At 42.4% G+C, this 16,404-nt stretch overlaps 1 protein-coding gene across 1 annotated transcript in view; it reads left to right on the top strand.

The window, feature by feature from the left end:
* Nucleotides 1-633: 633 nt before the first annotated feature.
* The window catches only part of LRPPRC (leucine rich pentatricopeptide repeat containing), an 88,551-nt gene continuing 72,780 nt past the window's right edge, over nucleotides 634-16,404 (top strand). The window contains exons 1-5 of the mRNA XM_040993168.1: nucleotides 634-755; nucleotides 9,960-10,159; nucleotides 12,302-12,424; nucleotides 15,657-15,778; nucleotides 15,888-15,946. Of these exons, the coding sequence (XP_040849102.1) occupies nucleotides 634-755; nucleotides 9,960-10,159; nucleotides 12,302-12,424; nucleotides 15,657-15,778; nucleotides 15,888-15,946 (626 nt within the window). The remainder of the gene's footprint in view (nucleotides 756-9,959; nucleotides 10,160-12,301; nucleotides 12,425-15,656; nucleotides 15,779-15,887; nucleotides 15,947-16,404) is intronic.

Below are 16,404 nucleotides of genomic sequence, written 5' to 3'. Positions count from 1 at the left end.
GGAATTCCTTTCCTAAAGCGAAGCACCGCGTGTGCCATGACATGGTCCCCAGGCCCCGACAGGACAATCTCCGTGTGTTTAAATCTGGGACAGGGGACAAAGGTGCTTAACGTTTTCCTCTGGCTCGCTCAGCTGACAGCTGGCGCTGGTTCCTGTCAGAGGGCGCCGGGTCGGACAGTTCTGTCAGGCGCGACTCCGCCCTCGGCCGACAGACTCGTCCCACACCCCGGGAACTTCCCAGTCGGCTCCTCGCCGGCGTCCCAGGTGCTGCTGCCGGTCGGCCCCCCGCAAGCCTCTGCGCCAGCCTGGGCGGAGTCGACCGCTGGGGGAGTGTACCAACTGAAAAGTGAAGGGGTAGAGTTACTGACCATGCTGACAGCGGGGACCCAGATGTCAAAAGAGGCCCCGCCTATAATAAACCAGGAAATCAGATTCATCTCCGTGCTGTCTGGGGTCCCCCGTTTTTTCACATAGATCGTTTTTTTCTCATTTTGGAATGTAAAAGAATTCTGGCCTCCCCCTACGCTCGGCGCGCCGGCCTTTGGTCCGTCCCGCGCGCCGGGCGACCCCGCAGTCACGTGCTCCTCCTGTCCTTCTGGAGGAGCGTGCATGCCGCAGTGGGGACGGCCGAGCATGGCAGCCCTGCTGAGACCCGCTGGCTGGCTTCTCCGCGCCGGGGCCGCCCCGCGCCTCCCGCTGTCCCTGCGCCTGCTCGCAGGCTGCTCGCGCCGGCCGCGCGCCGTGCCGGGAGCCGGGTGAGTGTGCAGATCCCTTCCCGCCCGGCCGCCCTTGCAGCCGGGTCCCCGCGGAGTGGTGGGCGCTGCCGGGCCGGGGTTGAGGGGACCGGGGCTCAGCCGTGTGAGCTCCGTGCTGCTCGGCGTCCCGGGGCTCCAGGTCACGCCTCTCGCCCGGGGCTTTCAGGCGTTGGTGAGGGAGCGCCTGGGGAAGGTCACGGCCGCGGGCATGGCTTGCTTCCGGCCCGATTGCTGCCTTGGCCATCGCGGGTCGGAGCGGCTGGTCGGGGCTTAGGAGGCTGCTGGGTGGTGTTGTCCTCCTTGAACTTGGCGGGATCCGTCTCGGTGGTTGGTATCCACCAGCATTCAGGTTTCAAAAACTTAAGTGCTTTTTTTGGGGGGGGGGGTAGGGGGTGAGTTGGGAGTTTGGGGTGAGTTAGGGATAATTCACAATTGGACCTAGGCGTGTGATCAGCTTGGGCTTCTGCCTGGTGGGCTTTTTCATTTTTGAGTTTTCTTTCAACGGGTTTAAGTGTCAGGGTTACTCTGTGAACAAAACTGAGATCTGAGGTTGTTTTGTCCCGTTAAATCCCTCCTAGATTAAGGGATCTCAGCAGGTCGAAGTGAAGGGCAGTCCAGAATGCCCAGCAAAGCGTCACCTGAAGCTGCTGCTGCAGAGGTTTTGGCATTTGAGAAAAATGAGTTTGGAAGGCTGGTTTTTACAAGTAGTTAATTCAGGAGCTAGGGCAAGACTTAAAAGCTGAGGGTCTGGATTGTAGCCCCTGTGACCGGTATAGGTCCTTTCATCGCCGGATCAGTCGTTTGACATCCTCCAGCCTCAGTTTCAGTACAACGGAAGTGATAGTAGCGTTAGGCCTATTGCACACGGTTATGGAGCGCTTAATGGGATTTGATACATTGTAACTGCCACAGTAGTAGTGGTAGCTGTCTCTTACCTCCATGGAAGGCTGATTTTTTCTGCCCTGGAGGAAATGTTTTGTAATTTCCTAATGCTTTTGCTGTAACTTTTTACAAGGTGTCCTGCCTGTAATTTGCAGCTTGCCTGTTTCCTTATTGCGCCTAAACTGTTAGCAGGGATAGCTGAGAGTTGAGCTGGTGCTGCCGTGTGGAACAGCGCGGATGTTCCAGCTTTGGCTCAGCATGCTGTCCCCTGACTGCTGCTTGCCTATGTGCCCTTCCTGTCCCCCTTGAACCATTGCACCCCTCACCACACGTATAACCAACAATATTCCAGAGCTGGCGACAGTGTCCATAGAAGTTAGGGACTGTCAAAACCACTTGAGCAAGACCTTGGAGCATGCCCCATATCAGGGACCTGGGGTGGGTGGGAGACTGGGTGGGGTCTCACCCTTACTATCCCCCTTTACCTCAGATACCTGAAGGAAACAATGTGGAAATAATAGTCTTACCCACTTTTCTGTAGTCCTTGAGCCTTTTTACCTTAACTAACTATGTAAGGATTGTCAAAAATATAATAAAAAAATGGAAAAAAAAGAAGTTAGGGGACTGTGTCTTATTTATTTACTTGTTGTTTTCTACGTTTATTTGGAAGACAGTGGTAGAGACATCTTCTGTCTGCTGATTCGTTCCTCAAACACTTGCAACACTAGGAACTGGGCCAGGTCATAGCCAGGAGCCAGAAACTCCATTCAGTTTCTGCACATGAGTGGCCGGGGCACTGTGTGCTTGGCCCATCATCCACTGCCTGATAAGGGAATATGTTGGCAGGAAGCTGTGCAGAAAGTGGCGGTGGGACTCAGTGCGTGTTCAGTGTGGACTGTTGGTGTCCCATGGAGTGACCCAACTGGCTGTGCCACAGCAACTGTCCCTGCTTGTTCTTTGGACTCCTGTAGTGTCTAACTTTGTGGTACAAAGTAGTATTTGTTGAGTGAATCAGGAAAAGCCTCTGCAATTAAGGAAGGAAGGCAGTGAGTTGCAGACTGTAAGAGAGGTCCAGGGCCCAGCGGCGTGGCCTAGCCGCTAAAGTCCTCACCTTGAACGTGCCGGGATCCCATGTGGGCACCGGTTCTAATCCCGGCAGCTCCACTTCCCATCCAGCTCCCTGCTTGTGGCCCGGGAAAGCAGTGGAGGATGGCCCAAAGCCTTGGGACTCTGCACCCATGTCGGATACCCAGAAGTTCCTGGATCCTGGCTACAGATCGGCATAGCATGGGCTGTTGTGCTCACTTGGGGAGTGAATCATTGGACAGAGGATCTTCCTCTCTGTCTCTCCTCCTTTCTGTATATCTGACTTTCCAATAAATAAATAAATCTTTAAAGAGAGAGGTCTGGTTCCATGATGTTTTGCACTGTCCCCCGACATGCCCCCTGGCCTTGAGGGCCTGGGATTCCTTGTCTGAGAAGAACAGGTGCATGCCTGTGAGTGAAACTGCTACAGTTCATGTCTGATGGGAAAAAATGATGCACATTTTTTTTTCTTTGGCTTTCCTCTTCATTTTCATATTTTAATACTTTTTAAAGATTTATTTATTTTTCATTTGAAAGGTAGATTTACCAGGAGGAGAGACACATCTTCCATACAATGGCTCACTTCCCAAATAGCTCTAAGGGCTGAGGCTGAGCTGATCTGAAGCTAGAAGCTTCTTCCAGGTCTCCCATGTGGGTGCAGGGTCTCAAAGCTTTGGGCCCTCCTCTGCTTTCCCAGATCATGAGCAGGGAGCTGGATTGGGAATGGAGCAGCCAGGACTTGAAGAGATGCCCATGTGAAATGCTGGCCTTGCAAGCAGAGTATGTACCCGTTAACACCACCTCATTGCCCTCTTCATCGTAGGCTGAGGTTTAATGTGCTGTGCCACAACACTAGTGCCTACCTTTCATTGTAGGATAGTCATCTCAAGATTCCGCTTCTGCTCTTTATGTGCTTAGTTCATTGGTAACGAGAGACTCTGACAGGACCCTGTACACACACTGTATGATGCTGTGAAGGTTGAGGGGAGCAGTCACATTGGCTTCTATGTGGTGAGGACATGTGGCAATGGGATCCAGAGTGTTGAAGGGTGTAGAAGCCCACAGAGAGGGCTGAGCGGCTGGCCCTCTGCCACGTGGCAGTGGAGGAGGTTGGTGCTTCAAAGACCATTTAATTCCTTGACACTGCCCTGGTTGGTTTGGTGGTAGGAAGCCACTGGGGGATTTGGAGAAATATTGGTCCATTAAAGTTGACCTAGACAGCAGACTGGGAATGGACTGTGAGGATCAGGCCAGGAAGAGGGGCCTTGCTGGCGGGGACAGAACAGAAGACATTACCTTTTCTGCTGGACTCTGAGGAGCACACACGTATGGCATACATCAAACATACTTCTGTGAATGATACCATGAACCAGGAAGCAGAGATTTCAAAGGGCAGTGTACCCAGAATCTCTAGTTGGGATTCAGACTTAGATATGAGAATTTCTTGGTTCTGGAATGTGTGACGTTTTAGATGCCGAAGTGACTACCTGTGTGTATAAAGATGTTGATACGTTATAAATTTAGATATTAAAGAGTATCAGAAGTAAGTGCATATCAAGATCTAAAAGTTAATGTCTTTCATTTAGTTATCTATTTTTTAAGGTTTATTTGTTGGAAAGGCAGATTTACAAGAACAGTCTTCCATCTGCTGGCTCGCTCCCCAAGTGGCCACAAATAGAAATGTCACTTGATCATTCTGTCTCATTCTGCTCTTATTCCTTTATCATAATCCCTTATTTTCTTACAGTGCTACAATTGATACATGTGTTGAAGTTTGTCAGGTTTACTCACTAGGTAAATATAAAGATCCTCGCATGTTACCCTATAGATAGAGAAGTGCTTGGATACCTTAAAATTAATAGACCGAAGAACTTAGGTTTGTTGTGGTCAAAGTAAAGAATAGTTACAATATCTTGAAGGGAGAATGGTCTGAGGAAGGCTAATTTTGGGAGATTACTGTGTCCATTATATGAAAAAATGCTGGAATCTTAGAAACTAATTATTGATTGCTGCAGGAATTCAAGTCCTGGGTTCAGCAAGGCCCTCTGCAATACTAAAGAGACATGTGGGAATTCAACAGATGGATCTTGAAAGGTAACAGAAGATTGAGGAATAAAATAATTACCCTAAGATTTTAAATTGGAGGGAACAGTATAGAAGGGGTAGAGTAGGTAGCAGTGGAGAAGTTAGGACGGAATACTAACCACTTTGAGAAGGAGTCATTTTCTTTTGGGATTTTTTGACATGCTAAACTCCAGTGGATTGAGCCACTTACAAAATGAGTTATATACCACAACCAGGTGAGATTTATTTCAGGTGTGTGAGGTTGTTTCAACATTGGAAATTGATCAGTGTAACCCACCGTATCAATAGGCTAACAAAAACTCAAATGGAATAGTTAAACTAGAGATTGATGAGGTAAATTTGAGGTCCTGTTACCCATGTAATGAACATCAGCTAACTCTTCCAGGTCTCTGTCTCTCTAAACAGATTGTTCGTGGGCGGTATAAAATTGGGTCATCAGTGAAGATGAGAAAACCAGGGGAGAAGAGAGACTTAAGAATGTTTATGACTAATTTGATGTACATTTTTTAAACTTTGAATAGTGAGGAAATCACAAATACACATGAGGCTTGTTCAGGAGTGGAGTGAGGGAAAAAGTTGAAGAGAGGGAAATGTTTCTTTCATTCTGTGTCCATGGGAAGAGAGAGGTCATCTCCTGCATTGCCAGTCTTCACATGATCTTGGGAAGGGGAGTGGTTTATAATTCTGCCCCAAGTTCCTGATAATGTCCTGGGGAGGGGTCATTTGATCGATAGGTTGGTGGATTGAATGTTCAAAGGGCTTGTGACCCTAAACTAGCCACCTATCTGTCCCATTTCATTCAGAGATTTCTGGCTCTTAATCTAGGGGCTGTTGAAGGGTGCAGATTCATCCCATCTCCTGTAGTTGCTTCCTGCTGATCGGGGGTGTAGAACTTGGCTGTCCTCACAGCCAACTTTTTCTAGCTCACCTAATGGGTCCCTCTCAGAAGCCAGAGAACTTGCATTCAGTACCACTGGGGCTGTATTCCTCACATCTTCATCATTACTCTGAGATGTTGGCTTCCTTGCACAGTGGTCAGCAATGTAGTTGGCCTAATCGTACAACCTGGTCCCCAAGATCGTAGATCCTGACATGAGGCTGGCATGAGGTGAAAGGATAAGCTGTTTGCTGATCCCAGATGCCTTTAGTGGGCCTCTGCCAACAGCACGTGCAGTGGTCTGGCCTGGGAGACCCATGACTACAGCTCTGCTCACATCAAAAGCCTTCAGTGGACCCCATCCTGGTACAAGGATGCTCCAGTGGGTGGGTGGTGGAGGTGGCTGGCCTTTCTTAGACTAAGCCCCCACGTGCCGCACCTGCAGCTTCTTGTGGGTGGCAGCAGGCTGTTTGCCCTGCCTCTTCTCTTGCAGTATTAACATTAAGGAGTAAGCATCTATGCCTAGCATACTGAGTAGTTATGGCATTGGCATGAACCAGGCTCAGGATGCCAGTCAGCTACTAGCTGCTTTTCTCCCAGCAGTGTAGCACTTGCCTAGGTACAAGGCAGACGAAGCTGTTGCCTGTAGCTGGAGATATTTTCCTTACTGTGATAGAATATTCATTCACTGCTTCAGGCTGTGAAGTTCTTGTTCTGCTCAGGATGTATGAGAATAATTTTTTACAGTTCGGTTTGAAAAGCAGAGGGATAGACCATTAACCTGCCATCTGCATGTTCACACAGATGGCTCCAGTAGGTGTGGCTGGGCCAGCATCTCAAGCCAGGTGTCAACACTGGAGACCAGGACCTATGTACAGGAGCCGTCATCTGCTGTACCCAGTGTTGGCGCTAACAGCAAACTAGAGTCAAGTGGAGCTGGGACTTAAGTCAGGAACTCCTGTGTGAGATACAGATAGCTCAAGAGGTGTCAAATGCTTGTATCTGAAAGTGAATTTAATAATAATAAATTCTGGGCCATATTACTAGTGTAGGAAGCATTGGAGGATCCTTTATTTAAAGATAAATCTCCAATCTCAGCTTTATTTATTTTTTATTGGAAAGGCAGATTTTTACAGAAAGAAGAGAAAGACCTTCTGCTGGTTTACTCCCCAGGTGGGCGCAACAGCTGGATCCCACCTGGGTACAGGGTCCCAAGGCTTTGGGCCATCCTTGACTGCTTTCCCAGGCCACAAGCAGGGAGCTGGATGGGAAGTGGAGCAGCTGGGGTATGAACTTGCACCCGGCCCGTGCAAGGCGAGGACTTTAGCCACTAGGCTACTGAACCGGGCCTTCTTTCAGTTTAAAGTTCTACTTAATTAAAGTCAAGCATCCTCAGCTGAAGGAGACGTGGCTGCGTTAAGGACTTATTTGTAAGAATAATCAGCCTCAGAATGATGTACTATTTTATGAACATAAAATTCCTGAATTTTGTTCTTTTTTTTTTAAGATTTATTTTTATTACAAAGTCAGATATACAGAGAGGAAGATATACAGAGGAAGATCCTCTGTCCGATGATTCATTCCCCAAGTGAGCGCTATGGCTGGTGCTATGCCAATCTGGGGCCAGGATCCAGGAATGTCCTCCAGGTCTCCCACACGGGTGCAGGATCCCAAAGCATTGGGCCATCCTCAACTGCTTTGCCAGGCCACAAGCAGGGAGCTGGATGGGAAGTGGAGCTGCCGGGATTAGAACTGGCGTCCACATGGGATCCTGGCGCGTTCAAGGGGAGGACTTTAGCCGCTAGGCCACGCCGCTGGGCCTTGTTTGTCTGATCTTATATTTTAAAATTATGTATTAAAATAGGTATATATATATATGTACATATATATATATTTTTTTTTTGGCCAACAACTTGTCAGATTTGGGTTGGCTGAAAAACGTGGCAAATAAGCAGATTTCACTATAATTCTAAAATTTCTGTGTTAATCACCTTCCGTTATTGAGCAGTATTGTTATATATCTGTTAACCTGATTTTGACACATTGTACTGAGTTGTTTACAAAAAATAATACTTTGTGGTAGTAGTAACTAGTACAGTTGCCAGATACATGGCTGTAGGAGCCTTCAGTATAAGAGTTAAATGAATACCTATAAAGGTGTATCTTCTGTAGGTGATAATCTAGCATTTAATTCACCTCATTCACAAACTTTCTTCAAGTAAATCTACCGTATGTTGATTGTTAGGGTTACAGAGATAAGTCATTGTTGCTGTCCTGTTTCTGATCTGTTTGTGTAGATGGGATCATTGAGGGTCTCTGTGGCTGTGACTTTGGCCTACAGAGATAGAATTTCTAGTCTAATACCCATTACTGCCTCTGTGTTTTATGGAACCTCATAGTGAAACCTGTGGAATAGGGCCCCTTTTATGCAGTATCACACAGATTATCATTTAGTTTGTGATGATTGTCCAGTTGTAAAAAATTCAGCATTAGTGTTATGCTCAAACTCACATGTCAGAAGAATGTGGTCATCCTGACTTCGTTGTCTTTGACTGATAAGTGCTTTTACATGTGGCTTAATTACTAACATACTTCTGTGGTATTTATGCTTAGTGACTGCTGCAATCAAGATAATTGAAGTGAAAGTGTAAATCTCAGAAATATTATCTGTTTAAAATGATAATTGAGTAAGAGCGCATGTTTTAAGTTTCAAAGAGTTATGTAACATTTAAAGATTTCTTCACACACATAGATTTATTTATTTATTTTTTAAAAGATTGATGTATTAATTTGAAAGGTGGAGTTGCACACAGATCTTTTATCTGTTGGTTCAGTCCCTAAATGGTTACAGTGGCCTGGGCTGGACGTCTGGAACTGCATTCGTCTCCCGCAGGGGCAGCCAGGGCCCAAGTATTTGTGCCATTTTCTGCTTTTTTCCAGGCACATTCACAGACTATTGGACCAGAAGTGGAATAGCTGCAAACTGAACATGGTGCTTATGAGGTGTCAGTTTTGTAGACAGTAGCTTAAAGTTGCTGTGCTTGAAACACTGGCCTCACAAAGATTACTTCCTAAACTTCGTATTTCTAGTAATTTAGGTGTAGCCTTTATTTCTACACTGAGGAATACCTCTGAATTCATGTTTTTGAGCAGTTGGCTTATATGTTGAATTTTGTATCATTAAAATATTAAGTGATTTGAAGATTTCCTTTGTAAACAATTGTTTCTATAAACACACATACTTGCTCTGAACTTTTAAGACCATTTTTTGTTTTCCCTCTGACTAAAGTTGATGCTTAATACCAGAAATCTAATTTTACTTACTTATTTTTAAGATTTATTTATCTGTATTTGGAAAGCAGAATTACAACAGAGGACACAAAGGGAACTAGAGAGAGATCTTCCATGTACTGATTCATTCCCCAAGTGGCTACGACAGCTGGAGCCAGGCCGGTCTGAAGGCAGGAGCCAGGAGCTTTCCTTAGGTCTCCTGTGGGTGCAGAGCCCAGGCACTTAGACCATCCTCTGCTGCCTTCGCAGGCCAGTGAATCACATGTGGGGAAGTTGAGACTAAACCAGCATTCATTGGGATTACCTGCATCACAGGCAACATGCACACACTTGCCACACCATGGCGCTGGCCCCTAAATTTTATTTTTGATGGTTATAGTCATCTTAAATAGATGGAAAGCAGGTAAGAGTTGAGAGGTGAAACATTACTGCTATAAAGTGTTTCAAATTTATTTAAACAGATTTAAAAATGAATTAAATTATCCTGAAAAAATGTTTAGCGTTAACTTGGACAATGGTCTTTTTGATATAGTTTTTTTTATACTACTGTGTTATTTTAATGAAAAGGAAGCTTATATCCAAAGAACACTTGAAGGTAGTTTCAGAGTTTTGGATATATTTTAGAGCTGTTATTTATAGAGACAGGAAGAGCTTTATAGCATAAACGGCTTCATTTTCCTTTATTAATCTGGTTTTGATTAGAGGAGATTAAAAAATACATAGCACACACACCCTGTTATTTTAGCTTGAAATGATTCCAATGTTGAAATTTACCAAGGTGCTCTCAGTTATTCAGGAGTTAGTGTATGATTTTGTCCAAGGCAGAAATGAAAGCTATCGCCATTTTTCTGAACATTTTTCATATTGTATTGAAATTTTTAAGATATATAGTAGTTTATAAAAGTTTTATATAAATCCTGCTCAGAATGATGACTTATGTCATGTTTGACTTAGTTTGTGTCTAATTGTGTTTCATTTTCTAGGGGGCTACTGAGCCAAACCAGGCTATACGCCATTGCTGCTGAAAAAAAGAATGTTCTTCAAGAGGAGCCCCCTTTTGCCTCCAGGAGGAATGCCAGTCAATTTGATTGGGCTCTAATGAGACTAGATAATTCTGTCAGAAGAACTGGCCGCATTCCAAAGACGCTGCTACAGAAAGTCTTTGAGAGCACATGCCGCACGGGTATGCCACTGTTCTTTGTTCAGAAAGTTCACGTTAAATAAGTACTTGTTTGGGGGAGCTTACTGCAGTAGATGTTGCTTTATCTTTTAAATTTTGTTGTATTCTATTGAATATCATGATTCTGTGCTATGGTTATAACTATCTTTGAATCATCAAGATAAAATTTGGAGTAGCACGTTTTGTTTTAGATACTTTTTTTTTTTCTTCCTGGCTCCTTGCCTCCTCCTCTCCCTACTCCCTCTCTTTTTTTTTTTCTTTGGAGTAACATGTTTTGGTTTAGATATTCATTTCATTTTTTTTTTCCTTTCTGCCTCCTTCCCTCCCCCACCCTCTATTTCGTTAAGGGTATATTTATTTCAAAGTCGCAGTTACAGAGAAGAGAGGTCTTGCTGGTTCACTTTCCAAATGGCCATAAGGCCTGGAGTTGGGCTGGTCTGAAGGCAGGAGCCAGGAGCTGCTCCTGAGTTTCCCATGTGGGTGACAGGGCCCTAGCCCTTGGGCCATCCTCAGATGCTTTTCCTATGCCATTGCAGGACACTACTGGCACCCAGATTAGATGCCATCGTGCCCAAGACAGTGGCTTCATGTGCTGTGCCGTAATTATGGCTCCTTGATCTTGATTTCAAAGTTATATTTCAATGGTAAACTGTCTTGGAAGACTTTAGTTTTTCTTACTGCCAGTGTATACTGTCAGCTTTTCCTAAGATGATCACCTATGTCAGATTTCCAGAAACACTGATTATCATTTCCCTTTTTGTTTTCACGGAGCTGCTGAAATCCGTTCAGATCATTTATGCCTTTGTTAGTTGATGGAAGCAATAGATCCTCACTGTCCCCCTCACTTCCCCGCCTAGCAGAAAGCCAGCCTGCAGACACACATGTCCTAGAGAATTCACCAGCTCCCTAAAGTAAAGCCTGTTCCTGGATTTCCATTTGGGCCTTCTGTTGCTGCTTTCCCAGGCAGGGAGCTGAATGGGAAGTACAGCAGTCAGGACAGAAGCCGGCATCCATATGGGATCCCAGTACTTACAACTCTAGGATTTAACCACTGAGCCACTGCGCCAGACCTAGATTCTAGTTACTTTAAGAACTAGTTACTTTAAGAACTGATGATAAGGAATACAAACCAAAAAATCAGTGCGGTTGTGTGCATTGAATTTTTTCCTTTTATTATTGAGAAACGAAACAATACGGAGATCTCTCTTCTTGGGTTTCACTGTGCAAATTCCCATAGTGGCTATGGTTGAGCTATGGCTGGGTCATGACTGGAATCAGGAGCCAGGACCGCAGCCCAGGTGTCCCCTGAGGGGGTAGGAATCAGTTATTTTCACAGTTTCCAGTGTGCTCTGGGACTGCATTAGCAGAAAGCTGAGCTCAGGGGGCCTGTCTAGCCCAGTTCACACATCATGGGACATGGGTCTCCACACCATTTTAACCTCTAGACCAAATGTCCACCTTTAGTTGTGTGCATTTAAGGATTTTTTTAAATTGTTTCTCTAATTCATTTAGTTTTTCAGTGTTCACTGTGATCATTTTTAGAATTATTTTCATTCTAAAAGGAAACCCTTGTACTTCCAGCATCTGCTCCCAAACTCCCCAAGTCCTTTCCAGCCCTGGGCAGTTACTAGTTTATTTTCTGCCGCTGTAGGTTAGTCTCTGTTTTCAACTTTTCATATAAATTGAATTATACAATTATTGTATTTTGTTTTAAAGCCAGCTTCCAGGGAGATTAGATAATGGTTATGGATATAGGGAGAAGGAAGCTTATGTCATTTTGTAATTAACTATAAATATAAGTTTGATGTTTCTGAGTTTTAATTATACATCTTTGTGTGTTTTCATGTGATACTAAGAAACAGTCTAACTTGCTGCAAGCACCACTTATAAATTGGGTTCTTCGTATTTTGTATTGGATGAAGCTAGGCAGATTTTCGTGAATTTCATAGCCTTAGATTATTTAAACAAGCAGAGGGATATTAAAATTTTAGCCTTGAAATTAGGATAGAGTTTTTCTAATTAACAGATACTGTCAGTATTATCTTTGGTGAGCCAAGATTTTTGAATACTTTTGAATAGTTGTCGACATCCATCAAAATGGTCGTATGTCCTGTGTTCCAATTGTCCTGTTCCCTTTCTCCACAGGTAGCCCAGGGAGTAATCAAGCCTTGCTTCTACTGCGTAGCTGTGGGTCTCTCCTGCCTGAACTGAACCTCACAGAGAGAACAGAATTTGCTCATAGGATATGGGAAAAACTTCAGAAATTGGGTATGATTGTTTGAATATAACGTGTGTGTGTGAGAGGTTTGTTTTCTTTTTGAAATGACTGTTTCCTTACATAAATACTGTTCATTTTGTTTTATGGCTACTTGTTTCATGTTTGGCAATATGATTTATTTAGTGGGTTACAGTGACATCTAGGGGCATTAAGGATATTTTTCTAAATAAAAAATATTACCAGTGTAGTAATTTAAAAAAGAAAAAGCAGAACAGAAAAATGTTTGAGCTGTTGAAGTTATAAATGAACAATTTGAGTAGAGTATGGTAGTAGTTTAAAAATACTCTTGGAGAAGATGTTGTCTAAAGTCTCAATAAAAAGAAAACTACCCGACAGTGGATATAATATACTAGCATTTTGAAGCAAAAAATTTTTGTGAATATGTGCATATTATAATAAAATATTTATTGAACGAAAAATGTTGGATATAACTTTTACAGCTTTTCAATTTTGAGTCATATGAACGTAGTATAGACAAAAAATAGATTGAAGACCACTGATAAAATGTAATGTTTCTTCCTGTCTTTTGAACAGTCTTAAGGATATTTCTTTAGCTTGTTAAAGTCCAAGGCCAACTGTCACATAGATATAGTTAGCTAAGATAACAACAGTATTAGAAATTATTATATTTTATGTGATTGCTTATCTGAAAAGTTCCAGGAAAGTATAATTATAAAAATCAGCTGGAAATAATAAATGTCTAAGTTAAAAAATAAAACAGGGTACAATTAAATATATGAAAATATTTAGGGATAATTTTGAAAAATGTATATCACCTATAATGAGAAAAGCTGTAGAGCTGACCCCTTACTCATAGTTCTTAATCCATTTATAATTTTTTTGGATAATAAATTCACTGTTTTAAATAATTTTTAAACTGTAGGTATATTTAAATGCACCAATAAAGTGAAGATAGAGATTGGATGCAAAATTAGAATTTTCCATAGTTTAGTAAATCATGTGATTATGCACAACTATGGAAAAAATATTTGAAACATTAGCTAACCAAATTTAATGACAAGAATATACCTAACAGACAAGACAAGTATTGCAGTACAGAATTGAGGAACCATTGTACTTCAGGTATTTTTACAGTTACGAATGGATATAGTCAGTTCTCTTCTTCCCTTGTTTGTGAGATGTTGTTGGCTTGAAGACTTTTTGGATTTCCTCAGAGGGCTTCACCAGCAAGTATTAGAACTGATAGCCTCCTTGTATGGGTATGGTGAGGTTGGGACCCACTTAACAAAGTTTTCAAACAAGTGCAAGATGTTTGCTATGTAAATACTGATCTACTTCCAAGGCTTGCTCCTACATTTCTTCCCTTACTCATCCTTAGAAAAATTCTCATTTTTTTGTTCTACAGTCCATGTTATACACATAGGTTGTTGTCTGACTTTGCTTGCCTAATATTCTGGTGTCAAGTGAAATAATCCTAAGCTTATGGGGGTAGAATGAGTGAAGATCTGACTTGTGCATTCTTGGAGCTCGTGTATGGGTATAGGAGTAATTATGGACATTCTCTCGCTATCTGTCCTATGATGCTTGGTGGTGGCCTCGAGAAAGTGTCCTGCCTGGTCCAGGAGGTTTTTCATTAGTCCAGTGGTTAGGCTGGAAGCCCTGCCTCATGGTGCATTGGGACCAGCTGGATGGCTTCTATTCAGTCACTTTCCTGCTTGGTCCTGCCAAACTCATGACAGGAGACAGTTGCATCAGAGGTTCTTACTCATGTGCAAGAATTTCAGACATTAAACAGTGACATTAAACATTCTAGTCAAGATTAATGAAAAGAATACACCGGACAGACCAGGTAGACTCTCACTAAAGACCTGAGAGCCAAAGATTTTATTCTAAAATAGTAAAAGGCTTTTACACGGCAGTAGCAACATGAACACCTCCATGGAAAGATAGCATATTACTTAGTTATAATTATCCACCAGTATGTCTTCCTGCATGCTGTATCCTTGATGAGGCGGAATCGGTAACTTGTTTTTCCTGTGCCAGTAGTGTGATGCTTTGTCCATAATAACACTTGCTACCAAGCAAAGTAAAATAAAAGAAAAAATAAAGAAACAAAAAAATAAAAGAAAAAGCACTTGAAACATACTTGTTGATTTTTATTAGATTGTCAGTGTAACTCCTGTTTAAAAAATGATAAAGCTGTGAAGATAGACTCTTTTCATTATTGCTTGTACCAAAAGTCTTTTTTTTTTTAAAAAAAATTTAATTAATTTATTTGAAAAGCGGAGTTAGAGAGAAAGATAGACAGTTATTCCATCTGCTGATTCACTCCCCAAATGGCTACAGTGGCTGGGGCTGGACCTGGTTGAAACTGGGAGCTTCTTCTGGGTCTCCAAGCAGATTCAGAGGCCCCAGGACTTGTGCCATCTTCTTTCCCTGGCACAATTGGCACAGTTTCTGAAATGGGTAGGTACCTGTTCAACATGACTGTTTAGCTGAAATAAGTGTTAATAGGAGAAGTCTTTGCTGCCTGAAATACTGTAACCTGACATCAGATACTGACAGACTGTGGCCGCAGAAAGTTAAATGAATATCTGAAATTAAATTTGTGAGAACTTCATGGCACACGGCATGAAGATCGGTTGGCAGACCATGATGTCGTGAATAGGTGAGACTGAATGGTTGCTTTCTTGGAGTGGTCCTTGGCAGTGTGGATGCAGAAAGGAAACTCAGGGCTTGGGAACACAGATAACTGAGGATAACAGATTAGAAACGATGTTTAATAACTGAAAACAGTGAGTCCTTCAAAGAGGGTTTTGAGTGGCTTGGTAAGTAAATAAGCAAAGTGCCAACACTGTTCCACCTGCATAAAAGACGTGCAGGTGCAATCCATCTGTCACAGAGTGTCAGTAATGGGGCCGGGGACTGCTTTGTATAGAAAGGTCTTTTAGCTGCTTTCAAATGCAGTGGTATTGTCAGCATCTTCTCGCAGGAAGAGAATATTATGCTTCATAAGTAAGAGATCTTTTAGTGTCTGACTAGACGGTATAGCATCCGTATAGTAATTCAGTAATTGTTGTCTTGTGTACTTCACTTGCTCTGTTCTGACAGTGTGTCTGAAAGGTGGATTTGAGTTACTGTAGGTGGGTGAAATGCTAAGGTGATAGATAACTGCTAAATTTAGTTGCACATGATTTCAATTTTGAGAAGGCTGTGATGTTAAACAAATTTCTAAAACTTTGGTTTAAATTCTGTTTGTAGGTACTGTGTATGATGTGAGTCACTACAACGCTTTACTCAAAGTCTATCTTCAAAATGAACACAAGTTCTCACCGACTGACTTCCTGGCAAAAATGGAGGAAGCCAGTGTTCAACCAAACCGAGTAGGTGGTCCACTCTTACAAATGTTCATTGGTCACGTCCACTTCTTGTATATCTTTTTCAACTCACAAAAATATGGAAAAGATATTAATCACTGCATTTTATTGACAGGTAACATACCAGAGATTGATTTCTGCTTACTGTAATGTAGGAGATATTGAAGGTGCCAGGTATGGATCTAGAAATCTATGCTTAAACAAACATTAATAAATGTTGTATACCTAGAATACATTCAGGCCTTGATTTCAAAGATTCTTCTTAGGGAAAATCACAAATATTTTAATGTAGCAATTTTGGTAATGCGACTCATAAAATATAAATTGTTGTATATGGGTGGATGATAAAAAATTTTAATTAAAAGCTTGATTTACTACAACAGAGGTATTGTGTCGTTGAGGTATAAACTTGGCCTTTTTAAAAAGCAAAACATTTTCATAAGGAATTTCTTAACGATGTAATCGGATCATTTACAAAGCTGAGAGTATCCCCTTGTAATTACAGATTCATATAAAATCAATTTTAACAATTCTGGGCCAAGATAAACCTTACTACCATTTTTACATGAAAGACTTGGGAGAAAAGGGATAAATTGAAATGCACAATTTTTCTTGCTTTTCACTTGATGAAT

The sequence above is a fragment of the Ochotona curzoniae genome, unplaced genomic scaffold (assembly GCF_017591425.1).
Source record: "Ochotona curzoniae isolate NIBS_2020 unplaced genomic scaffold, NIBS_Ocur_1.0 contig_883, whole genome shotgun sequence".
Lineage (NCBI taxonomy): Eukaryota > Metazoa > Chordata > Mammalia > Lagomorpha > Ochotonidae > Ochotona > Ochotona curzoniae.
This window is presented reverse-complemented; position numbering and strand designations above follow the sequence as displayed.